We start from the raw sequence: 26,120 nt of genomic DNA, 5'->3' as shown, positions 1-26,120 counted from the left end.
TCACCTAAAATGTTTCTTCTCATAGTAACTTTGTATGGATGTCTTTGTTTGCTGTTCATTTTGAAATGTCTTATAACAGTTGTAATGTGATGAGTTTGGGTTCCTATGTATTTGTATCTTACTTTTAAGAGTGCCCACTTCTGTTGATACAGTGGAGTACACTTTCCTTTATTAGTAGTACCTTTTCCATTTGCAGAATTGATATATCTTCTGCTTTAAGAAACATCTCCTATTCCAAGGGGCAGCATAACCTCAAACAAGTCAATTACCTCTTTGGCTAATGGTTGTCCTTGGAGTGCTTTCTATTTTCTTTTCTATCTATCCAGATCCTTTTAGTTTTTATTTCCTAGCCTGTTTCCTCCATGATCATCCACCATACATTCCTTTCCCTTTTTTTTCCCTTTTTTAAATTGAGGTATAATTGACATATAACATATTAATTTTAGTTGTACAACATAATGATTTGCTATTTATACATATTGCAAAATGATCACAATAAGTCTAGTTAATATCTGCCACCATACATAGTTATAATATTTTTTTCCTTGTGTTGAGAATTTTATGTCTCTACAACTTTCAGATATGCAATACAGTGTTACTAACTATAGGCACCATGTTGCACATTACATCCCCGTGACTTATTTACTTGATAACTGGAAGTTGGTACTTTTTGACCCCCTTTGCCTGTTTCAGTCCCCTCCCCCATCCCCTCCACCCCCACCTCTGGAAACCACCAATCTGTTCTTTGTATTTATGAGGTTGGGCTTTTTTTGTTTGTTTGTTTGTTCTGTTTTTTGTTCCTAAATTCCACAGATAAGTAAGATCACATGGTATTTGTCTCTCTGTCTTACTTACTTCACTTAGTGTAATGACCTCAGGATCCATTCATGTTGTCTCAAATGACAAGATTTCTTTTTTATGGCTGAATAATATTCTATTGTATATGAACAGTTATCCCCTGCTTTTTAAAAGTTTGCTTTATACCACTTCACTTTTATAAAAGACCTATATTAGTAACTATTTGCACTAACTGAAGGAAATCAAAAGAGGATTTTTGCTTTTATGGAAAAAAAAATAAGGTGAAAAGCAAAAATAACATTCAGTGTTTTGTTTTGCAGCAAGCCATTATAGAGGCAGCAGGCAACCCAAGCAGTGAGAGTGGCACCACCAAGCTCCTTCCCCAGGAGCTACACTCAGCATCTCAGCATCAAGCCACCATAGCTTTGAACTGTGCCTGTGAGCATTTGTACCTTATCCTGATTATTTTGTTTATCCATTAGCAAGTTGTGTTCTAACATAATTGATTCTTTGCTTTACTCCATTTCCATTTACAAAAGCTTTCGTAGGAACACCCTACTTTCATATAGTGGGGAAACCTGTATACATTTTCTTTTTTAAAGATTTATTTATTATTTATTTATTTATTTAATTTATTTTCAGCTGTGTAGGGTCTTAGTTGTGGCACGCAGGATCTTCGTTGAGGCATGCAGGATCTTTCATTGCTGCACACAGGCTTCTCTCTGGTTGTGACGTGCGGGTTTCTCTTCTCTGGTTGTGGCACATGGGCTTAGTTGCCCCGGCATGTGGGATCTTAGTTCCCTGACCAGGGATTGAACCCGTGTCCCCTGCATTGTAAGGCAGATTCTTTACCACTGGACGACCAGGGAAGTCCCTGTATACATTTTCTTTATCCATTCACCCATTGTTGGACACTTAGGTTGTTTCCATATCTTATATGTTGTAAAATTTCTAATTTTTTGAGGAACCTTCATACTATTTTCCATAGTGGCTGTACCAGTTTACATTCCTACCAATAGTGTACTAGTGTACCTTTTCTCTACATCCTCATCAACACTTGTTATTGTCTTTTTGGTAATAGCCATTCTAACAGGTGTGAGGTGATTGGTTTTAATTTGCATTTCCCTAATGATTGGTGATGTTGAGCATCTTTTCATGTACCTGTTAGCCATCTGTATGTCTTCTTTGGAAAAATGTCTGTTCAGATCTTCTGCCCTTTTTTAAAAAATAAATTTATTTTATTTTATTTATTTTTGGCTGTGTTGGGTCTTTGCTGCACGTGGGCTTTCTCTAGTTTTGGCGAGTGGGGGCTACTCTTCATTGTGGTGCATGTGCTTCTCATTCTGGTGGTTTCTCTTGTTGCGGGGCACGGGCTCTAGGTGCACGGTCTTCAGTATTTGTGGCATGTGGGCTTCAGTAGTTATGGTGCGCAGGCTCAGTAATTGTAGTGCACAAGCTTAGTTGTTCAACAGCATGTGGGATCTTCTGGACCAGGGATTGAACCATGTCCCTAGCATCAGCAGGCACATTCTTAACCACTGCGCCACCAGGGAAGTCCCTTTTCCGTATTTTTAGTTGAATTATTTGGGGTTTTGCTCTTGAGTTGCATGAGTTCTTTACATATCTTGGATATTAACCCCTTGTCAGATAAGTGATTTGCAAATATTTTCTCCCATTGAGTTGGTTGCCTTTTAGTTTTGTTGATTTTTTTTTTTTTTTTTTTTTGCTATGCAGAAGCTTTTAAGTTTGGTGTATTCCCATTTGTTAGTTTTTGCTTCTGTTGCTTTTGCTTTGGTGTCAAATCCAAAAAAATCATTGCCGAGACTGATATCGAGGAGCTTACCCCTATGTTTTCTTCTAGGAGTTTTATGATTTTAGGCCTTACATTTAAGTTTTTAAGCCACTTTTAGTTAATTCTTTTTTAAAAATTTATCTTATTGAAATATAATTGGTTTACAATGTTGTGTTAATTTATACTGTACAACAAAGTGATTCAGTTATACATATATATATTCTTTTTCATATTCTTTTCCATTATGTTTTATCACAGGATACTGAAGAGTTTCCTGTCCTTTACAGTAGCATTTTGAGTTAATTCTTATATGTGGTATAAGACAATGGCCCAGTTTCATTCTTTTGCATGTGGCTGTCCAGGGTTTTTTTTGTATCATTTATTGAAGAGACTGTCTTTTCCCCATTATATTCTTGGCTCTTTTGTCATATATTAACTGACCATATATGCGTGGCTTTATTTCTGGGCACTCTATTCTGTACCACTGATTTGTCTGTCTTTATACCAGTACCATACTGTTTTGATTACTGTGGCTTTGTAATATAGTTTGAAATCAGGGAGCATGGTGCCTCCAGCTTTGTTGTTCTTTCTCAAGATTGCTTTGGCTATTTGGAGTCTTTTGTGGTTCCATACAAATTTTGGGATTTTGCTAGGGGTTGCGTTGAATCTGTAGGTTGCTTTAGGTAGTATGGACATTTTAACAATATTAATATTTACAATCCACGAGTACAGAATATCCTTCCATTTATTTCTATTTTCTTCAGTTACTTTAATAATATCTTATAGTTATCAGTGTACAATTCTTTCTTTTCCTCGATTAGGTTTATTCCTAGGTATTTTATTCTTTTTGATGCAGTTGTAAATGGGATTGTATTATTTTCTCTTTCTGATAGTTTGTTTTTATGGTATAGAAATTCAACACTTTTTATATATTGATTTTGTGTCCTGCAACTTTACTAAATTTGTTTATTCTAACTGTTTTGGTGGGGTCTTTAAGGCTTTCTATGTATAATGTCACGTTATCTGCAAATAGTGACATTTTTATTTCTTCCTTTACAAATTGGATGCCTTTTATTTCTCTTGCCTAATTGCTCTGGCTAGGATTTCTAATGCTTTGTTGAATAAAAGTGGTAAGAGTAGACATCCTTGTCTTGTGCCTGATGTTAGAGGAGAAGCTTTCAGCTTTTCATCATTTAGGATGATGTTAGCTGTGAGTTTGTCATGTATAGCCTTTATGATGTTGCGGTATGTTCCCTCTATACCCACTTTGTTGTGAGTTTTTATCATAAATGGATGTTGAATTTTGTCAAATGCTTTTTCTGCATCTATTGAGATGATCATATGATTTTCATCCTTCTTTTAGTCAATGTGATGTATCACATAGATTAATTTGTGAATGTTGAACCATCCTTGCATCCCTGTGATAAATCCCACTTGATCATGGTATAAGATTCTTTTAAATGTGTTGTTGAATTCGGATTGCTAATATTTTTTGAGGATTTTTACATCTTTATTAATCAGGGATGTTGGCCTGTAGTTTTCTTTTTTTGTGGTGTCCTTGTTTGGTTTTGATATTAGGGTAATGTTGCCCTCATGAAATGAGTTTGAAAGTGTTTATTCCTCTTCTATTTTTTTTTGAAAAGTTTGAGAAGGATTAGTATTAATTCTTATTTGAATGTTTGAAAGAATTGACCTGTGAAGCTATCTGCTCTTGAACTTTGTTTGAATTAATAGTCAAAAGCCTCTAACAATCTTCTTACTAGTAATTGGTCTATTGAGATTTTCTGTTTCTTCATGATTCACTCTTGGTAGGGTGTATGTTTCTTTGAATTTCTTCTAGGCTGTCAGATTTGTTGGCATATAATTGTTCATAGTACAGTCAGCCTTTCATATCCTAAGCTCCCACATTTGCACATTCAGCCAACTTCAGATCAATCATATTTGGGTAAAAAAAAATTTCCAGAAAGTTCCAAAAACAAAACTTGAATTTGCTGCATGCCAGCAACTATTTACATAGCATTTACATTATATTAGGTATTACTAACAATCAAGTATGCAGGATTGTATGCAAATACTATGCCATTTTATATAAAGGACTTGAGCAAGCATCAATTTTGGTATCCATGGTGGGTCCTGGAACCAGTACCCTGTGGATATTGAGGGATGACTGTAGTTACTTAAGATCCTTTGTATTTCTGTGGTATCAGTTGTAATGTCTCCACTTCCATTTCCAATTATATTTATTTGAGTCCTATGTTTTTTTCTTTGTGAGTCATCTAGAGGTTTGTCAATTTTATCTTTCTAAAGAACCTACTGTTAGTTTCATTGATCTTTTCTATTGTCTTTCAGTTTCTGTTTCATTTCTTTTTACTCTGATCTTTGTTAATTCCTTCCTTTTACCAACTTTGAGTTTCATTGGGTTCCTCTTTCCCTAATACTTAGGTGAAACTTAGGTTGTTTAAGATTTTTTCTTCTTTCTTTCTTTCTTTCTTTTTGGCTGCATTGGGTCTTCGTTGCTGCACGCGGGCTTTCTCTAGTTGCAACGAGCAGGGGCTACTCTGTTGTGCACAGCCTTCTCATTGCGGTGGCTTCTCGTTGTGGAGCACAGGCTCTAGGCGCACAGGCTTCAGTAGTTGTGGCACGTGGACTCAGTAGTTGTGGCGCGCGGGCTTAGTTGCTCCGCGGCATGTGGGATCTTCCTGGACCAGGGCTGGAACCCATTGGCAGGCGGATTCTTAACCACTGTGCCGCCAGGGAAGTCCTCTTGTTTCTTGATATTGGCATTTATCTATGAACTTGCTGCTTAGAACTGCTTTTGCTAAGTTTGGTACGTTATATTTCTATTTTCATTTGTATCAAGGTATTTTTTTTTCTCTTTTGATTCCTTCGTTAACCTATTGGTTGTTCAGTAGCATGTTGTTTAATCTCCACGTATTTGTGAATTTTCCAATTTTTTTCTTATAATTGGTTTCTGCTTTCATACATTGTGGTCAGACAAGATGCTTGATACGATTTCCATTTTCTTAACTTTATTAAGACTTCTGTCCTGACATATGATCTATCCTAGAGAATGTTTTTTCGCACTTGAGAAGAATGTGTATTTCTGTTGCTCTATATTTTTCCATTAAGTTAATCTGATTTGACATATCTTTCAAGGCAGATGGTTCCTTATTGATTTTTTTATCTGAATGATATATTTATTGCTGGGGTGTTGAAGTTCCCTACCATTATTGTATTGTCTGTCTCTCCCTTTAGGTCTGTTCATATTTGCTTTATATATTTAGGGGTGCCTCTGTTGGGTGCATAAATACGTCTGAATGTTGTATCCTTTTCGTAGATTGACAGCTTTATTATTATGTAGTGCTCTTCTTTACCTTTTATTAACAGTCTTTGTTTTAAAGTCTACTTGTCTTATGAGTATTGCTACCCCAGCCTTCTTTTCATTTCCATTTGCATGGAACATCTTTTTCCATCTCTTCACTTTGAGTCTGTGTGTGTTCTTACATCTGAAGTGAGTCTCCTGTAGGCAGCATATAGGTGAGTTTTAGTTTGTTATCCATTCAACCACTCTGTGTCTTTTGATTGGAGAATTTAAATTTAGTCCATTTACATTTTAAGTAATTATTGATAGGTATGTATTTATTGCCATTTTGTTAAATTTCTTCTGGAAGTTTTGTAGTTCTTCTGTTTCCTTCTTTCCTCTCTCTTCATTTGTGGTTTGATCATTTTCTCTAATGGTATGCTTAGATATTTCTCCCTTTACCTTTTGTGTATTTCCTGTAGATTTTTGCCTTGTGGTTACCATGAGTCTTACGTATAAAAACTTATATTTATTACCATCTATTTTAAGTTGATAAAAAGGTAAATTTGAACTCATTCTAAAGCTCTACATTTATACTCCCCTCCACATTTTGTCTTTGATGTCACATTTTACATTAAGCACCTTTCTGGGAGATACAGTGAGCTTGAGCCAGGCAGAGAGAGTGCAGATATTGCATCCAGTAGCCTCTGAGCATCTTTGTAGATCCCTAGCTATACACCAAACTAGAAGCCTCCTCCTCAAGACTAATTTCCTTTACAAGCAAATAGGCCTTTTTCACAGAAAGAATGGGGTGTGTTTCAGTCTGCTGTCTGTTCAGTTTCCTGAGGGTGGTAGCCCGCCAAGGACTGTCTTTTTGGTTGTTACAGCCCCATGGGACCCAAGAACACAGTAAGCCCCACCCTGGGCAGCAGCTATAAAAACCAAGCCACCAGACATAAAAACTGGGACTGTCTCTTTGATTGTTAACAGTCCCATGGGACCCAAGAACACAGTAAGCCCCACCCTGGGCTGCAACTGTAAAAACTAGGACATCAGATGTGCATAAAAGCTCCCCTCTGGGAGTTACTGGTGCTGTGGAGAGCAGCAGAGGGCAAAGATGGCCCTTGCTGGCTGGAGTGAGGCAGATGGCATAGGTACTGCTAGCCGCTGTCCTTAGTGTCCCAGCAGGTCCCTAGATGTATGTTAAATTAAATGCCTACTCTGCAGGTCAGCACTTTAAGATAAGCAAGTGAGCCTCTTTGACAGAAAGTCTGGGCGCCTCTCAATCAGCTGCTTCTGCGCTGGGTCATTGGAGGGGAGGGGTGGTTCCAAGTGTGGGAACCCTTTCAGTTCCTGTTCCCTCGTGGGTTTCGCGGACATGAATCCCCTTGGTTTTTAAAGTTAGATGTTTTGGGGACTCATCTCTCAGGTGCTGGTCTTAAAACCTAGGGTGCCCAATTTGGAGTTCAGACCCATTGCTCCTCAGGGAAAAGCTCCAGCTTGTGAGTTCACTCCTGACTGTGGGTCTCCACACCGGGAGAGGGGTTTACGGCAAGAGTGTTTCTCAGCCTCTCCTTCCCACTTCTGAATTTGTACTTTTTGTTTGTACTTCATGTTTTAATATTTTATCATATTCATTTTATATTATTATTTTGTGTGACAGTATGTCTTAAATCCCTGGTGGCCTGTTGTTTTCCAATTCTGCCAAACTAAACCCTTTATCTGCTCTTAGAAAAGACTGAAACGTGGATTACCCTTGAGCAGATCCACTTACGGTTGGTGGATAGGAATTAAATTGTGGAGTGTTTACTTCATGGCACTCTTAGAATATTTACGTATGTCTAGCTTCGGGGGTAATGTCCCATAATCTCTAAGCAGGTAGGCTTCTTGTGGTTTATTTAGGATTTTAAATACCCATTTTTAATGGAATTTCATTATGTTTGAATTAAGATAGCTCTTACTACTTGTTACTAACACATAACTTTTATGAAATCCAACCAAACATGAATTGTTTTTATTCTTTACCCTTCCCAGAGTGATGATTCTGACATTTGGGATGATACAGCATTGATAAAAGCTTATGATAAAGCTGTGGCTTCATTTAAGGTATGAAATTCTTATTTATTATTTTCCTTATTTTCTCATATGTACTCATTCGGGGAAAAAAATGATAGCATACTTACAGCAAAGTGTTAAAGTACCTATTACTCAGTCTAATTTTGAAAAAGATAACAGGATAGATAAATTAGTTATCTTCCTTTAGAAGTTGGTAACCAGTCTATGTGTCATCCCTTTAACAGAGGCAATTTGAGCAGAATTTTAAACATTTATAATTTTTAATGTGTTTAGACTGTATCAAACTATCAAAGTCTTCTTCTTTTTTTTTTTTTTTTTTTTTTGCGGTATGTGGGCCTCTCACTGCTGTGGCCTCTCCCGTTGCGGAGCGCAGGCTCAGCGGCCATGGCTCACGGGCTCAGCCGCTCCGTGGCATGTGGGATCTTCCCAGACCGGGGCACGAACCCGTGTCCCCTGCATTGGCAGGCGGATTCTCAACCACTGCGCCACCAGGGAAGCCCTATCAAAGTCTTCTAATTCAGCTTAGTGGAAGGACAATCTGAATTATACTTTTGAAACATTTAACAAGCCTTTATTGAAATAATATTGAGGATAAATAACCTCGTGGAGTAATGAATACTTGCAGAGTGTTTACAGTGTTCTAGGTACTGTTCCATATGCTTTACATACATTAAATTAATGTAATCCTCTCCAGATCCTATGAGGTATCAAGTCAGGTGTTCCTAATGGTGATGAATGTCAAGGAATATACATTTCTTTTGCAGGGTGAAGTCATTTTTTGTGGCTCAAACAAGACATTTACACAGTTGTCCAATATCATCATTTTCCCCACTGTCTAAGGTGCTTAGTCTTTTTGAGCATCAGACATGGGCCATCAGTAGTCCAGGCACAGAGCATACACTCATACAGAGCACCGAGCATGGAGTCCACTTCCATCCCTAGTCACTCCTGTAGTGTGAGGTAAAGGTCAGATCTGTATGTCATCCTTGAAGCTGAACTCTAAATTTGTCAATAACATGCTTTCCAACATACATTTAGACTAGAAATAACACTAATGCAGAGTTGCCAAGAGAGTTCTATAAAACGCAGATTAATATGGGGCTCGATGTGGCACGGGGTTGGTGATATTGCATGGGGAAGTAGACTGAGCAGAGAAAAAGAACTGATTTGGGCAAGAGATAGTTTACTTTTAATTGTGTTGCATTTGAGGTAAACGTGAGGATATGAAATTGGTAATTGGAAATGTTGAACTAAGGAGAAAAGTCAGAGCTGGATAATAGCTTTGGACGTTTGTTTGCATAGAAAGTATAATTGAAATAATAGGAATAGATGATCATAAGCTGGTAAAGAAGGATGGCCCGCTCTTCTTGGGAAATGCCCAAGTTTTAGACTTGATCTGAGAAGTAATAAAAGCATTAGGGCCCAACATTGCTATGTCATCACAAATGTTGTGACTATCAAAAAGAAAAATGATTGACAGAGTCTAATGTTATGGAAAGGTTGAGAGTGAGGAGACTTGCTTAAAAGGGTCCTTAGAGCTGATAATCAGATATATGATACCTTCAAGAGCAGTTTCTGTAGCATGTGGGATGGTGAAGAGAGGAAATAGAAGCTATCCTGAGACGGTGGGGCCTGGAGACCAGTTTATAGTGACTGAGTTATATTGTGACTTTTTAAATATATCACCCTGTAACATGTACATTTCTATTCATGTTTTCATAGCACGCTCTAAAGAACGGTGACATTTCCGAAGTTTCAGAAAAACCAAAAGTCACACCTAAAAGAAAACCTGCTAAGAAGAAAAGCCAAAGAAAGAATACCACAGCTCCCTTGAAGCAGGTTATTTTAAAACCTTGAGATTTAACTTCAAAGAATTTCTTGTTACTGTCCTTATTAAATAGTATAAAGTACCTTTAAATTATTAGGACAGTATTTTTCTATTGACATATAATCATAAAATTTCTAAAGCACTTATTAAACTTTCTGTTATTTAGGAACATGCATATTAATATAAAGAATTAGGAGGAAATGATAAGTACTAAATTCAGGACAGTGTTTATGTTGGGGTAGAGGGGAGGAAGGCAGTGCAGCTTGGAAGAAGTACCTGAAGGCTTAAACTGAATTAGCAGTGTTTGACTTTTCTAAATCTGAGAGAGGTATCCTTTTTTTTTCCTTCAAAAATACTAAAACTGTTAATACCTGGGGACCAGATATTCTGGGTAAAGTCATTTCTGCTATTTGAAACAGTCCACATAGAAGCTAATTATTTTGGTGTCTCATTAGTTGCTTTAGTTTCATCATTAGCAAGGGTGAAGAGAGCTGATGTTTGATAAGCACGTGCTATGAGCTGGGCTAGCGTACCGGACACTTTGCATGCTCGCCCTCCTTTCTGTTCTTCACAACAAATATGTGAGGCAGATTATACTACACCCACTTAACAGATGAGGAAAATAAGACTCAAGGAGATTAAGAAACTGGTCCATGATTATATAAATGGCAGGACTGTGTCATGTTATATTTATATTAGAATTCAGATTTCTGTGTTTGGGGCCCCAAGTTTTTTCACTATAACATTCTGCCTCCCAGAACAGTTAACCAGAGACTGTCCCCTCCACCCCCAACCCCTCTCCACCCAAACAAGATTATAGTTTACCCTCTTTTAAAGAAATGTGCGTGTGTTTGTGTGTGTGTGTCTATCTTTGGTTTCTTTTATAGTGGAAAGTTGGTGACAAATGTGCTGCCATTTGGTCAGAAGATGGCTGTGTTTACCCAGCTACCATTGCTTCGATTGACTTTAAGAGAGAAACCTGTGTTGTCATTTACACTGGATATGGAAATAGAGAGGAGCAAAATCTGTCTGATCTACTTTCCACAACCTCTGAAGTAGCTAATAATATAGAACAGAATGCTCGGGAGGTAAGGATAAAAAAATGGAATTCTTGGAAGCAGAAACTAGATGAGAAATTAAGCAGTATAACTGGTTGTCAGTTTGATCCACTGAAGCATTATATTTTTCTTAATGATGCTTTTGTAACAAAAATACATGTATTTCTTTCTCTTAAAAGAATGAAAATGAAAGTCAAATTTCAACAGATGAAAGCGAGAACTCCTCTAGGTCTCCTGTAAATCAACCAAATAGCATCAAGTCAAAAGCTGCTCCATGGAACTCTTTTCTCCCTCCACCACCCCATATGCCAGGATCAGGTCTGGGACCAGGAAAGGTAAACTTCTACCCAGAAAAGGTTTCCCAGGAGATACTTAATATAGTATTGGAACATTCAGCCCCTCCATTAAGTGAATTGTAGCTTTTCTCACGAAACTTTTTTTTTTTCGCTGTGCCCTGCAACTTGCAGGATCTTAGTTCCCGGACCAGGGATTGAACCCGGGCCACCTGGACCACTAGGGATTTCCCTCATGAAACTTTCATAGCTTTCCATAGATGTTGTAAATACATACCTGAGAATTCTTTGAAAAGGAAATAAGATAGTAATGTAGAATAGTTTATAATGAAAGCCTTTCCTAACAATTTTTATAGAGTATTAGGTATATTAGAGTAATAACTTAGCAAACTTTTGGAGATTGACATATATACTCTACTATGTGTAAAATAGATAACTAATAAGAACCTACTGTATAGCACAGGGAACTCTACTCAGTGCTCTTTGGTGACCTAAATGGGAAGGAAATCGAAAAAAGAGGGGATATATGTACATGTATAACTGATTCACTTTGCTATACAGCAGAAACTAACACAACATTGTAAAGCAACTATACTCCAATAAAAATTAATTTTAAAAATAGTTTAGCAAACTTAAGTTTGAAGGTATAATATTTTATCATCAGCTGGATGTTGTGCTGTAGTTCCCTGTGTCACTTGTATAAGGTATATAAAAATTGGAAGAGAACACAGTATTTACATCTGATACAGGTGAAATCCAGAGAAGCTCCCAGACTGTTTTGTAGAGCAAGATGTAAATACTGTTTTTATTCATGGTTCTTTTGGTTATCAGTAGCAAACAACTTAAACAAAAAGGATTTTTAGTTTAGGTTATATCATGGAATCAAAGTCCCTGTCCAGTAGTTTTGTATAAAGCATTGATTTCTTCAGGCAGTGATAATAATAAAGATTTTTAAAATCAAGCATGACATTAAAACTTTTCCTTAGGATTCCCTGTTGAGAGCTTCCTTATTGAGGTTTATATTCTATTACATTTTTCAGAATGGTCAGACCTCTTAATTTATATATATAACAAACATGCTTCATTGGTCTCAGGGGGCTGATTTTTCTTGTCAAGTGAGAGACACTAATTTTTATAATATATGCTATGCTCTAAATTAGCATATGTAATTGAAAGGACATCCAATAGATTATGCAATTTAGTTAATGAAATTGTGGGAGATATGGTCTTTTATGATGGAAATGTCTTGCTGAGTATACAGTCTCTGATTTATTAGGTAATTTAAAATTTTTCTTACTTTGGCTTTACTGCCTGAATGTCTACAGAGAAAGGAAATGAGAAAAATCTAAATTTATGAGTCTATATGACTTCAGCATTTGGCACGTGAAATTCTATTTAACCTTTTTGATATGAATAATATAGATATTATTCTGGGCAATTATTTCGATTCTTTTGACATTGAATTCTTTTTTACTGTTTACATATTGAAACTGTTAAATTGGTCTTTCTTTGAAATGTTCTTTACAGCCAGATCTAAAATTCAGTGGCCCTCCGCCACCACCCTTCCCATCATGCTGGCTGCCTCCATTTCCTTCTGGACCACCAGTAAGTGCAAAAGAATTCAGATTAAACTTTGCTTTCATACACAGTTTGGAATTTAGCAGAACATAGGTAGTTTGGAAATGTCACAGCCAGGTTCTGATGGGTAAAAATTCGGACTAAACTTCAGGGTTTTGTTTTTGTTTTGGGGTTTTTAAAAAATTTATTTTTGGCTGCGTTGGGTCTTCATTGCTGTGCACGGCTTTCTCTAGTTGCGGTGAGCGAGGGCTACTCTTCATTGCGGTGCCCAGGTTCTCATTGCGGTGGCTTCTCTTGTTGCGGAGCACGGGCTGTAGGTGCGCGGGCTTCAGTAGGTGTGGCTCGCGGGCTCTAGAGCTTAGGCTCAGTAGTTGTGGCGCACAGACTTAGTTGCTCCGCGGCATGTGGGATCTTCCCGGACCAGGGCTCGAACCCATGTCCCCTGCATTGGCAGGTGGATTCTTAACCACTGCGCCACCAGGGAAGTCCCAGGGTTTTTGTTTTTAATGACCTTCTGCTACCCAGACTTAGTCCTCTTATAGCCCATGTTATTCATGCTTCCTTCCTGGCAGCAAGCAGTATCTCACTCTAAGGGAGATAGCGCCTATCCAAAAGGATTTAATTACACCGTACCTTAGGATTCATGTTTTACCCTTCCAGGCATGGTCTGATCACGTAGATTGTCCAGATATCTAATGGCAGACTTTTAGATATAAACAATAGGCAAAATACAAAGACACTTTTTGGCAGACTGCATTGGGGTGGGGGCAGTGCAGATGTTCTAGCCAGAACTTTTACTTGAAACGCTGTGTGGGTGTTTTTTGAGGAAAACCATAGAAGGATTTATCCTTGGTCTTTTACCTATAGCTTCATAATGGAACAGAAAAATAGGTCTCATGAAAGCAAAATGTTTAAATATTTTATGTGACCCTGTTGCCTTTTGATTCATGTTCGATTTAATTTTATTGTTCTCTTGTTGTTGTTACTGATTGGCTTTCTCCAAATCCCAGATTTTTAAAAAAGTTTTAACTAGGAGATTACATGGAACGTAGGGAAAGATACAACTGACATCCAGCATTCTGTACATAAAATAGGTTTCCAGACCTTATGTTTTTGTCTACTAATTTTAAAGTGTATCTTTCTCTGTTTCCAGATAATTCCCCCACCACCTCCTGTATGTCCAGATTCTCTGGATGATGCTGATGCTTTGGGAAGTATGTTAATCTCTTGGTACATGAGTGGTTATCATACTGGTTACTATATGGTAAGTGATCACTCAGCATCTTCCCTGACAGTCACTTTGTGATTTTGTGACTTTGTTTTTTCATTTGTGACTAAAGAGTGGTTTCTTTTTTTTGTTTGTTTGTTTTGTTTGTTTTGTGTGTGTGTGTGTGTGTGTGTGTGTGTGTGTATGTGTGTGTGTGTGTGTGGTACACGGGCCTCTCACTGTTGTGGCCTCTCCCGTTGTGGAGCGCAGGCTCCAGACACACAGACTCAGTGGCCATGGCTCACAGGCCCAGCTGCTCCGCGGCATGTGGGATCTTCCCGGACCGGGGCACGAACCTGTGTCCCCTGCATCGGCAGGCGTATTCTCAACCACTGCGCCACCAGGGAAGCCCAAGAATGGTTTCTTATGTTAGGTAGATCCTAAGAGTTGAAAACTATAGGCAGGTTCAGTTCCAGACCACTGTAATGAAGTGAGTGTCACAATTAAGCAAGTCATGAATTTTTTGGTTTCCTAGTACATATAAACGTTATGTTGGGCTTCCCTGGTGGCGCAGTGGTTGAGAATCTTCCTGCTAATGCAGGGGACACGGTTTCGAGCCCTGGTCTGGGAAGATCCCACTGGCTGTGGAGCAACTGGGCCCGTGAGCCACAATTACTGAGTCTGCGCATCTGGAGCCTGTGCTCCGCAACAAGAGAGGCCGCGATAGTGAGAGGCCCGCACACCATGATGAAGAGTGGCCCCCACTTGCCACAACTGGAGAAAGCCCTTGCACAGAAACGAAGACCGAACACAGCCATAAATAAATAAAAATTTAAAAAGAGTTCCAATTTCAACGGTCAGCTACTCTAAAAAAAAAAGAAAAAAGTTATGTTTACACTATACTGTATTCTAGTACATATTTAATAGCATTGTGTCTTAAAAGCAGTGTACATACCTTAATTTAAAAATATTTTATTGCTGAGAAAAGCTAGCTACTATTTGACAACACAGGGTTGCCCCAGCCTTCAATTTGTGCAGAATATAGTATCTGCAAAGTACAATAAAACAAGGTATGTTCCTACCTTACAGTTTTAAACAATACATCTATCTAAGGCTAAAATTTCTCTTGTATTGTCCCCACTAAGTATAGTTGTAGTGCATTTAAAAATCTTTCATATTATTAGGTTATTTTTATTACAGTTGGCCCTCTGTATCAATGGGTTCTGCATCCATGCATTCAACCAACTGTGAATGTTCAAAGAAAAGAAATTCCAGAAAGTTCCAAAAAAGCAAAACTTGAATTTACTGCATGCTAACAACTATTTACATAGTATTAGATATTATAAGTAACCTAGAGATGATTTAAAGTATATGAGAGGATGTGCATAGGTTACATGCAAGTACTATGCCATTTTATATAAAGGACTGGAGCATCTGAAGATTTTGGTGTTCAGTGGCAGGGTGGGATGGGGGTGTATCCTGGAACTCATCCCCCATGGCTGTCAAGGGACGAATGTGTACATTTTCTAATTTAAGTGAAACTTTTTCTAAATTATTTTCCAATCTCATTAGTCTTTCTATTTTGATTTGAAATAAAATGGGTTGTAGGAAATGGAAAAAGGAAGGATAATACCCCCCACTCCCCCAGCCCCGCCCCAGAAAAAGGAAAAGAAAGACAAAAAAATAGGTTATTTTTGTGCACAGTGAAAGTCTGGTGTGATAAATGCCAAACTGGACCTTAGGGACTGAGGCTCCAAACTTCTCGTTTTGTGCATCTATCTGTTGCAGACATGTTCTACTGTAATTTAGCAGGAAATTTTAAAGGTTTTAAAAAATGAAACTAATATGGCATGCTAAGATTATGATGTGATACTTGAACTTTTAGTTAACTAATATATAGAAGAAACTAAACAACTGACTTGAAGATGTAATTTTATAAGTATATCATGTGTACATTCCTCCATCAATATTCTTACTTTAAAGCTACTCTTCAGCTGTTGTATAACCTTGATATATTTGTATGGTATGATGAAGTTCCCCTTTTAATGACCGAAACAATAATGGAAACTAAATTAATAGTTTGTAATGTGTTTTGAGACCAGTCATCTGATAACTTTCTCAGTTTCCCCCTTCTGCACTTCAAATTTCTCCGCATGTTTTCTGTAAATTATGAAATATAGTAGTTTCTCGGTATCTGCAGGCGATTGGCTCCAGGATTCCTTCAGGTACCAAAATTCAGGGATGCTCATGTCCCTTATGGAAAATGGCATACTACTTGCATATAACCTACACACATCCTCCTGTGTACTTTGAATCATTTTTAGATTACTTATAATAACCTAATACAATGTAAATGATATGTAAGTAGTTGCTGGTATGTTGCAAATTTAAGTTTTGCTTTTTGGAACTTTCTGGAATTCCTTTTTTCTAATATTTTTGATCTGTAGTTGGTTGAATCTGCAGATGTGGAATCTGTGGATACAGAAGGCCAACTGTATTTTGAAAAATAATTATAAAGTATTGGCATAAGTTATGTTTATTTTTAAATTTTTTAGACAGGAAAGATAGTGCAAAATTCATCCATAGTTCTAGTACGCGGATATACCATATTTTGCCTTGTTTTCAGGTTCATATTATGCAAAGGTTCATGGCTTTGTTTGGTTGTTGTTAGTATAAACTTTTTATTGAAATATGCAAGCAGAAGAGTACACATATTAGAAGTCCACAGTTTGGTGAATTTTCACAAAGTGATCACATTTGTGTAATCAGTGCTAATATCAACAAAAAGCCCACAATCCTGAAATTTCTTTTTATCCCCTTCTAGTCATTACCAATCCCTTTCCTAAGGGTAACTAACCCTTTTCCTGACTTATAATGTCATCAAATTTTTTAATTTTGTGAATAAATCACACATATACTCCTTTACGGCTGGTGTATTTTGTTCAGCACTTTGTGAGATTAATCTACATTGTTGTGTGTGGTTGTAGCTGTATTTCATTCCATTGTATACATATACCATAATCTGTTTATTCATTTTAACTGTTGACGGACATTTGGTTTGTTTCCAATTTGGGGCTATTAAATATTTTTAATAATTAAGCTTTATTAAGATACAATTTACATGGTATACAGGTCACCCATTTAAAGTGCACAGGTCAGTGGTTTTCGTTTTTATTATATTCACAATTATGTAGCCATCACTATAATCAATTTTATTTTATTTCATTTCATTTTGTTTCATTTCATTTTATTTGTTTTTGGTCACACTGCACGGCATGTGGGATCTTAGTTCCCTGACCAGGGATTGAACCTGCACCCCCTGCACTGGAAGTGCAGAGTCTTAACCACTGGACCGCCAGGGAAGTCCCTACAATCAATTTTAGAATAATTTCATTATCTACCCCCCAACCCCAAGAAAATCACATACCCTCATTTTCCCCAACCTCCCAGCAGTAGGCAATGATTAAACTACTTTCTATCTTCTTTTGGATTTGCCTCTTCTGGACATTTTGAATAAATAGAATCGTACTGTATGTGATCTTTTGTGTGTATCCTTTTTCACTCAGCCTGATGTTGTCAGGATCCATCTGTGTTGTAGTATGTATTAGTACTTCATTTTTTATTGCCAAATAATACTCTGTTGTGTATACCACATTTTATCCATTTGAGTTGTTTCCACTTTTTGGCTGTAATGAATAATGCTGCTGTGTACATTCGTGTACAAGTTTTTGTGTGGATGTACGTTTTCATTTCTCTTGGGTATATACCTAGGAGTGGAATTGCTGGATCACATGGTACGTGAAGGTTCAGCTTTGGTAGGTAACCAAACCAGAATACAAGTGTGTTGTTGTTTTAATAATTTCAGACTTACAGAAAAATTGCAAAAAATAGTACAAGAATTTCCATGTGTAGGTTCCCCAAATGTCAACGTTTTACCCCTTTAGGTTTCTCATTCTCATTCATTTCATTTTTCCTTCTCTCTCCTCTCTCCTTCTCTGTATCTATCTATATTTTTCCCCCCAAAACTATTCAGAATCAGTTGCAGATATAGTGCCCCTAGCATTTAAATACACTATGTATTTCCTGAAAGCAAGAACATTCTTTTGTATAATCACCATATAGTTATCAAATCAGGAACTTAAATCGATTAATACTGATACTATGATCTTATCTACTGGCCTTATTCAAATTTTGCCAGTTGTCTTATGAATGTCCTTTACAACAAAAGAAAGTTGTTATTTTAATCTAGAATTCAGTCCAGGGCCATGTGTTACCTTTTGTTGTCATATCTCTTTAGTCTTACATGACTGACTTTTAAAATATAGTTTTGTCCTCATACCATTTACATTGTTGTGTATCCTTTAAAAATATATATTTGTTAATTACAAGTGATAAATGTAAATTTTTCAAAAATTAAAGATGAGACAGGGCTTCCCTGGTGGTGCAGTGGTTGAGAGTCCACCTGCCGATGCAGGGGACACGGGTTCGTGCCCCGGTTTGGGAAGATCCTACATGCCGCGGAGCGGCTGGGCCCATGAGCCATGGCCGCTGAGCCTGCGCGTCCGGAGCCTGTGCTCCGCAACGGGAGGGGCCACAGCAGTGAGAGGCCCGCATACAGAAAAAAAAAAAAAAAAAAAAGATGAGACAAAAATCCTGTTGGTGACCAAAGCCATGCCCATAAATTGGGAGACTGAGGTTGACATATGCACACTACTATATATAAAATTGATAACTAATAAGAATCTACTACGTGGCACAGGGAACTCTTAATCAATACTCTGTAATGACCTATATGGGGATAGAATCTAAAAAAGAGTGGATATATGTATATGTATAACTGATTCACTTTGCTCTAGAGCAGAAACTAACACAGCATTGTAAATCAACTGTACACCAATAAAAATTAATTAAAAAAAAAAAAGCCAGACCCAGTTTCTACCCTTCTCCAGAGGTCACCACTGATATTAGTTTGCCGTATAGCCTATCAAAATCTCTTTCTCTGTGTTCAGGTATATATATGTGTGCTTATAAGAAATGTATTGTTTTTATGTTCATCTTTCTGTATATAAAGACATTCTGTAAGAGTTTAGTTCAGGATTTCCCTGGCAGTCCAGTGGTTAGGACTCCGTGCTTCCACTGCAGGGGGCACTGGTTCGATCCCTGGTTGGGGTACTAAGATCCCGCGTGCCACGTTGTGCAGCCAAAAAAAAAAAAGTGAAGTTGGCTTTTCTTACTCGTCATTCTGTTGGTGACCAATTTCACTAAATTTACTGACCATTTACTTCAACTATATTCTTTCTAACTTCCCTGGTGATCACATCATTTCTCTCCTCCGCTTCATAGGCAAACTTCTTCAAAAAATTATCTCTAGTTGTCCTCTTTACCTCCTTATCTCACATTCTCTTCAGGCCTGTCAGGTAGACTTCTGTCTTTCCTACTGTACTGAGATTTTTTTGTTTTTAAAGATTTTTAAAAATTAATTAATGCATTTATTTTTGGCTGTGTTGGGTCTTCACTGCTGCGTGTGGGGTTTCTCTAGTTGCAGTGAGCAGAGGCTGCTCTTCTTTGCGGTGCGCGGGCTTCCCATTGCGGTGCCTTCTCTTGTTGAGGAGCACAGGCTCTAGGCATGCAGGCTTCAGTAGTTGTGGCGTGTGGGCTTAGTTGCTCCACAGCGTGTGGGATCTTCCCGGACCAGGGCTCGAACCTGTGTCCCCTGCACTGGCAGGTGGATTCTTAACCACTGTGCCACCAGGGAAGCCCTGTATTGAGATTTTACCTCCAGATTGCTGACTCAGTGGTCAGTTCTCTGCTTTATGTCTCTTACCTCTCAGGAACATTTTAATATATTTGACTACACTTTTGAAAGACTTTTTTCTCCTGCCTTCAGTAACACGTTTTAATCTACTAGTCTTTTTTTGTGTGTGTGTGTGTGGTACGCGGACCTCTCCCTGCTGTGGCCTCTCCCGTTGCGGAGCACAGGCTCCGGACGCGCAGGCTCAGCGGCCATGGCTCACAGGCCCAGCCGCTCCGCGGCATGTGGGATCTTCCCGGACCGGGGCCCGAACCCGTGTCCCCTGCATCGGCAGGCGGACTCCCAACCACTGCACCACCAGGGAAACCCTAATCTACTAGTCTTACACCTTCTTCCTTGGCTGCTCCTTTTAGACTCCTTTAACAGCTTTTCCTCCTCTACCCAATATCTGTGTGGGATTCCTTATGCCCAACCCATAGCCCCCTTCTCTTCTCTAACTATAAACTCTCACTAGGTGACCTCATCTGCTCTAGGACTTAAAATGGCATGTCTGTACTGGAAGTTCTCAGATGTCTAGTTCTGAATTTGAGACTTGTTTATCCAACTGCCTATTTTCCCTCACCACATGGATGTCTGTTAGGTACATCTCAAACCAAATATAGCCAAAACCGAACTGTTAGTGTTATTTCATACACCTCTATTCCCACAGCCTTTCCATCTCAGTAAGCAGTAACATTGATGCACTAGCAGCACCAGTTTCTCAAGCCACAAATGTGGAGTTAGCATTGATTGATTCCTCACTTTCCTTCACTTTTTATAACCAATTTGTAAGAAAGTTCAGTTGACTATTTCCATACAGATCCTGAATCAATGCACTTTGATTTCTCTCCACTAATACCCATTCAAGATACTATCATCTCTTTTTTTAACCGAGATATATTGGGTTGGCCAAAAAGTTCATTCGAGTCCCCATTTCTTTTAATTGCATGGATGTACCACGTTGTGTTTATCCATTCATATGGACATTTGGGTTGTCTCGTCTTTTTGGCTACAGTGAATAATTCTGTTATCAACATTTGTGTATAAAATTTTTTAGGGACATATGTTTTCAGTTTTCTTGGGTGTATATTTAGGCGTAGAATTGCTGGCTCAAAAGATCACTGTAGCAGAACCATGGTCAGGGAGCTAAGATCCCACATGCCTCTCGGCCAAAAAACCAAAACATAAAACAGAAGCAATATTGTAACAAGTTCAGTAAAGACTTTAAAAAAATGGTACACATCAGAAAAAGTCTTCAAAAAAAATAAGTAAATAAATAAAGTGACTGCACCATTTTATTATAACCACCAGCGATGTGTGAGGGTTCCTATTTCTCCACGTCATCACCAACACTTACTATTGTCTCCTTGTTTGATTATAGCCATCCTAGTGGGTATGAAGTGATACGTTATTATGGTTTTGATTTGTACTTCCCTAATGACTAAATGATGTTGAGCATCTTTTCATGTGCTTGCTGACCATTTATATATCTTTTTTGGAGAACTGTCTATTTACATCCTTTGCCTGTTTTTTAAATAGGTTGTTTGTCGATGAGTTGTAATAGCTCTTTATATATTCTGGATAAGACATCATTACCTCTTACCTTACTGCAGCAGATCCCAAGTATTCTTTTTGCTTATGAAATTTCATGTCCCATCCTGCCAAATCCATTCTGAATACAGCAGCTAGAGTGATATTTTATTTTATTTTATTTTTTAAAATATTTATTTATTTGCATGGGGCCTTAGTTGCACCATGTGGGATCTTTAGTTGCACCATGCAGACTTCTTAGTTGTGGCATGTGGACTCTTAATTGCAGCATGCATGCAGGATCTAGTTCCCCGACCAGGGATTGAACCTGGGCATTGGGTGCGTAGAGTCTTACCCACTGGACCACCAGGGAAGTTCCTCCACACTCTTCTTACTCAGTGCACTCCTGCAACACTGGCCTCTTTTCTTGCTCAGGTCCAGATTTATACCTTCTTCTGGGCCTTTGCACTCATTATTCTTTAGTCTGAAAAGCTGTTACTGTATTTCACTTATCTGGCTTGTTACTCAGATCTCAACTGAAATTTCATCTTCCTGATTAAGCTAGAAGTGATCCACCCTCATTCTCTATTATATCACCCCACTTAGATTCTCTGTGTGGCATTTATTGTTCTTGGTATGATTTTCTTTACCTGTTTATCTGTCTCCTTCCAGTAGAAGAATGTTGAGCTCCACGGGAGCAGGGATCTTGTCTGTCTTATAACCTTGGATCTTTAGCATCTGGAATAGTGTCTGGTTCAGAATAAGTTCATCATTTGCTAAATGTTGAACATTAACAAGTTTTTCCTCTGGTAATTAGATAACCATTCTTATATATAAATCTTCTTGCAGATTATTTCCTTATGACATCTGGAAGTATCATTATTGGGTCAGAAAGTATAAACATTTTATTTTAGTTTAGTTTTTAAACATTTTAGTAGCTTTTGATACTGTTGACTGCCTTTCCACAATTCTTTCCATGTGTATTGCCACTGGCGCAACTTGAAAATGTTTGTTTTACCACAGCCTTAAATAGTTATACACCTTATTGCTTTCTTCTTTGATAACTCAAGCAGCAGTTAAAAAATATGAATGTTCTAACGTGTCAGAATATATTTGATTTGAAGGATGACCTGGATGAAAATTAAAGTTGGTTAACATTCATATTTCACATACTTGATTGTACTGTTATTAAAACCTAGCAGGTTTTTTGTTTTTTGGTTTTTTGCTTTGTTTTTGCGGTACGCGGGCCTCTCCCTGTCGTGGCCTCTCCCATTGCGGAGCACAGGCTCCGGACACGCAGGTTCAGCGGCCGTGGCTCACGGACCCAGCCGCTCTGCGGCATGTGGGATCTTCCCGGACTGGGGAACGAACCCGTGTCCCCTGCATCGGCAGGCGGATTCTCAACCACTGCGCCACCAAGGAAGCCCAAACCTGGCAGGTTTTCAACAGACTTTGAACTCTGGTCCTAACCAACAAAATGCAGATGTTTCTGTTTCTTCTGTGAGTTCAAGCAGCAGTTCCTAGGAAAGCAGCCTTGTCCAGTATATTTGCCACAAATTCAGGGCTAAGCTATGGTTAACTTGTTCCAGAGAAATGATCTTTACTTTTTGCACTATTATTTGTATATCTGCATAAATTAAAATATAAACCTGTGTTCGTATTCAGAAGTGTAAACAAATGGCCATTTCCTAGATCTTGCATTGTTGTCTCTTGGAAATTTTTACCATTAAAAAGAAGAAGCTATTGTTCATTGTCATGTTTTCCAATAGCTTATGTGTGTTGTAGAGAGCATTGCCTTCAGGTAGCGATTCTTAACCATTGCTCCACAGAAGCATACATGATTGACAACTTTTCCATTACTAATCTGTTCCCATAAGAGCAGCCAGACAGGATTTGGGTCTAGCTCTTAACCTATACATTTTTCTTTTTCTAGAAATCCTAGCAGAATACAGATGAATGAGAGTAATGTTATTGAAATAACATAGCACAGGCTCTAACGTTGGTACTTATTAGTAACAAATCCCCTTTAATACATCTTGTGGCCTCAAAGATATAGATTAATAGTGAAGTCAAAAGCTAGTATATATGTAGGGAAAGATAGAAAGCATTGAGGCCAGAAGAGAGAAGAGAGGAGTAGGACATTTGTGCTAAGTATGACCAGGAAAAACAGTAAATATTTGAGTCTTGATTTTTTTTTTAACTTCTAAAATATTTTTGTCTAGTGGGTACTGGTTTTTAATGGTTTTATTTTAATAAATGAGTATGACACATTATATATTTTATTTGACAGAAAATAAGATATAAGTTGGCTCAGGAACATCTTCAGACTTAGTGAAAGAAGAAAACTTTCTTAATTGCAGCCTAATAATTGTTTACTTTGGAGTCACTTTTAAAGTACACTTGAAGGCTGTACTTATTTTCTGATGATATTTTGTTAAAGAGAATTAATGAAATGTCTTATGTGAAACAAAATGTTCACTTCTGTATAAAATATGTTCTTTTTTTGTTTTAACATCTTTATTGGCGTATAATTGCCCTACAATGTTGTGTTAGTTTCTGCTGTATAACAAAGTGAATCAGCTATATGTATAATACATCCCCATATCCCCTCCCTCTTGCGTCTCCTTCCCACCCTCCCTATCCCTTAGGTTGTCACAAAGCACCAAGCTGATCTCCCTGTGCTATGCGGCTGCTTCCCACTAGCTATCTGTTTTACACTTGGTAGTGTATATATGTCCCTGCCACTCTCTCACTTTGTCCCAGCTTCCCCTTCCACCTCCCCATATCCTCAAGTCCATGCTCTAGTAGGTCTGTGTTTTATTCCTGTCCTACGCCTAGTCTCTTCATGACATTTTTTTTTCTTAGATTCCATATATATGTGTTAGCATATGGTATTTGTTTTTCTTTTTCTGACTTACTTCACTCTGTATGACAGACTCTGGGTCCATCCACCTCACTACAAATAACTCAATTTCGTTTCTTTTTATGGCTGAGTAATATTCCATTGTATATATGTGCCACATCTTCTTTATCCATTCATCTGTCGATGGACACTTAGGTTGCTTCCATGTCCTGGTTATTGTAAATAGTGCTGCAATGAACATTGTGGTACATGACTCTTTTTGAATTATGGTTTTCTCAGGGTGAGATTGCTGGGTCATATGATAATTCTATTTTTAGTTTTTTAAGGAACCTCCATACGGTTCTCCATAGTGGCTGTATCAATTTACATTCCCACCAATACTGCAAGAGGGTTCCCTTTTCTCCGCACCCTCTCCAGCATTTATTGTTTGTAGATTTTTTTTTTTTTTTTTTTTGGTGGTACACGGGCCTCTCACCATTGTGGCCTCTCCCTCTGCGGAGCGCAGGCTCTGGATGCACAGGCTTAGTGGCCACGGCCCACGGGCCCAGCCGCTCCGCAGCATGTGGGATCCTCCCAGACCGGGGCACAAACCCGTGTCCCCTGCATCAGCAGGCGGACTCTCAACCACTGCGCCACCAGGGAAGCCCTATAGATTTTTTTTGGTGATGGACATTCTGACCTGTCTGAGGTGATACCTCATTGTAGTTTTGATTTGCATTTCTCTAATAATTAGTGATGTTGAGCATCCTTTCATGTGTTTATTGGCAATCTGTATATCTTCTTTGGAGAAATGTCTATTTAGGTCTTCTGCCCATTTTTGGATTGGGTTGTTTGTTTTTTTTGATATTGAGCTGCATAAGCTGCTTGTATATTTTGGAAATTAATCCTTTGTCAGTTGCTTTGTTTGCAAATATTTTCTCCCATGTTCTATGCTTCTAAATTCCTTTATTTTCCTTACAGGGTTTCAAACAAAGTCAAAAGGAAAGAAGGTGCTCACATTTCAATTAAGGAGTAAGTCTGCCATCATTATAAAAGAGAGTGTTACTTTTTTATAAATTTTGTAGTTTGTAGAAAGTATATGTTTAAAAATTGAAATATTGAAAAGTAGAAAAGTTAATGTAAAACAATATTAAAGACATTTTGGTGCAAAAACTGTTTGATAAAAGATTGATCTAAATCCCCTCTAGAACTCTTATGATGTCAAAGTATCATCTCAGCAAATAATTGTTGGTTGGTTGTATTGAAAGGAAAACATACCTTTATAATAAAGAGATCCTTAGAATCAGAGATGAAACTTTGTGTCACTGTAATCAGACAGTCAGACTTGCTTTTTCATTTGAGATGCAGTATGAAATACACTGTATTACCTATGAAGTGTTATGGTCAAAAAAGTTTAACTGGAATTTAGACAAACCTTTAGGATCTACTTTCCCATTTATCAGAAATACTGGGGATAGAGAAACAAGTTAAATGACACCACAAAAGAAATGATCAGACAGGTCCAGACCGTGGAATGTTGTAGAAGATAACTGGCCTCCTTTCTTCAAAAAGTCAGTGTCATGAAAGAAAAAATGACATGGAGTGGGTAACTATTCCAGATTAGAAGTGACTTGAGATATAACAGCCAAATACAATGTGGCATCCTTCATTATTCATTAGACCCTGGACTTGAAAAGCTATTTATAAGAGACTTGGAGGTTGAGGAAATTTGAATATAGACTGGATTTTAAATGATATTAGATAACTATTGCTAATTTTATGAGCTGTGATAAGGGTGTTGTTGTTTCTGGAAGAATGTCTTTAAATTTGCATACTAAAGTATTTAGAAGTGAAGTGTTACAGTGTTTGTAATACATTTCTAAATGATTTAGCAAAATGTATATATGTGTGTGCATGAAGCATATATGGCTGTTATTGAATCTAAGTGGTGTTCATATGGATGTTCATTGTACTATTTTTTCTATTTTCTGTGTGTTTGAAAAGTACATAAGAAAAATGTTCAGTA

The 26,120-nt window shown here is 37.8% G+C and overlaps 1 protein-coding gene across 3 annotated transcripts in view; it reads left to right on the top strand.

The window, feature by feature from the left end:
- LOC131755937 (survival motor neuron protein) overlaps nucleotides 1-26,120 on the top strand; it is a 43,738-nt gene that overhangs the window by 5,957 nt on the left and 11,661 nt on the right. For 2 of the 3 annotated variants that reach the window (XM_059062569.2, XM_059062574.2), the window contains exons 2-8: nucleotides 7,926-7,997; nucleotides 9,690-9,806; nucleotides 10,683-10,883; nucleotides 11,033-11,188; nucleotides 12,674-12,751; nucleotides 13,878-13,988; nucleotides 25,076-25,126. In XM_059062569.2, the coding sequence (XP_058918552.1) occupies nucleotides 7,926-7,997; nucleotides 9,690-9,806; nucleotides 10,683-10,883; nucleotides 11,033-11,188; nucleotides 12,674-12,751; nucleotides 13,878-13,988; nucleotides 25,076-25,123 (783 nt within the window). In that variant the 3' untranslated portion in view covers nucleotides 25,124-25,126. Of the gene's footprint in view, nucleotides 1-7,925; nucleotides 7,998-9,689; nucleotides 9,807-10,682; nucleotides 10,884-11,032; nucleotides 11,189-12,673; nucleotides 12,752-13,877; nucleotides 13,989-25,075; nucleotides 25,154-26,120 lie in introns of all 3 variants that reach the window. The other variant, XR_010840162.1, reaches the window with a different exon arrangement.

The sequence above is a fragment of the Kogia breviceps genome, chromosome 4 (genome assembly GCF_026419965.1).
Source record: "Kogia breviceps isolate mKogBre1 chromosome 4, mKogBre1 haplotype 1, whole genome shotgun sequence".
Lineage (NCBI taxonomy): Eukaryota > Metazoa > Chordata > Mammalia > Artiodactyla > Physeteridae > Kogia > Kogia breviceps.
This window is presented reverse-complemented; position numbering and strand designations above follow the sequence as displayed.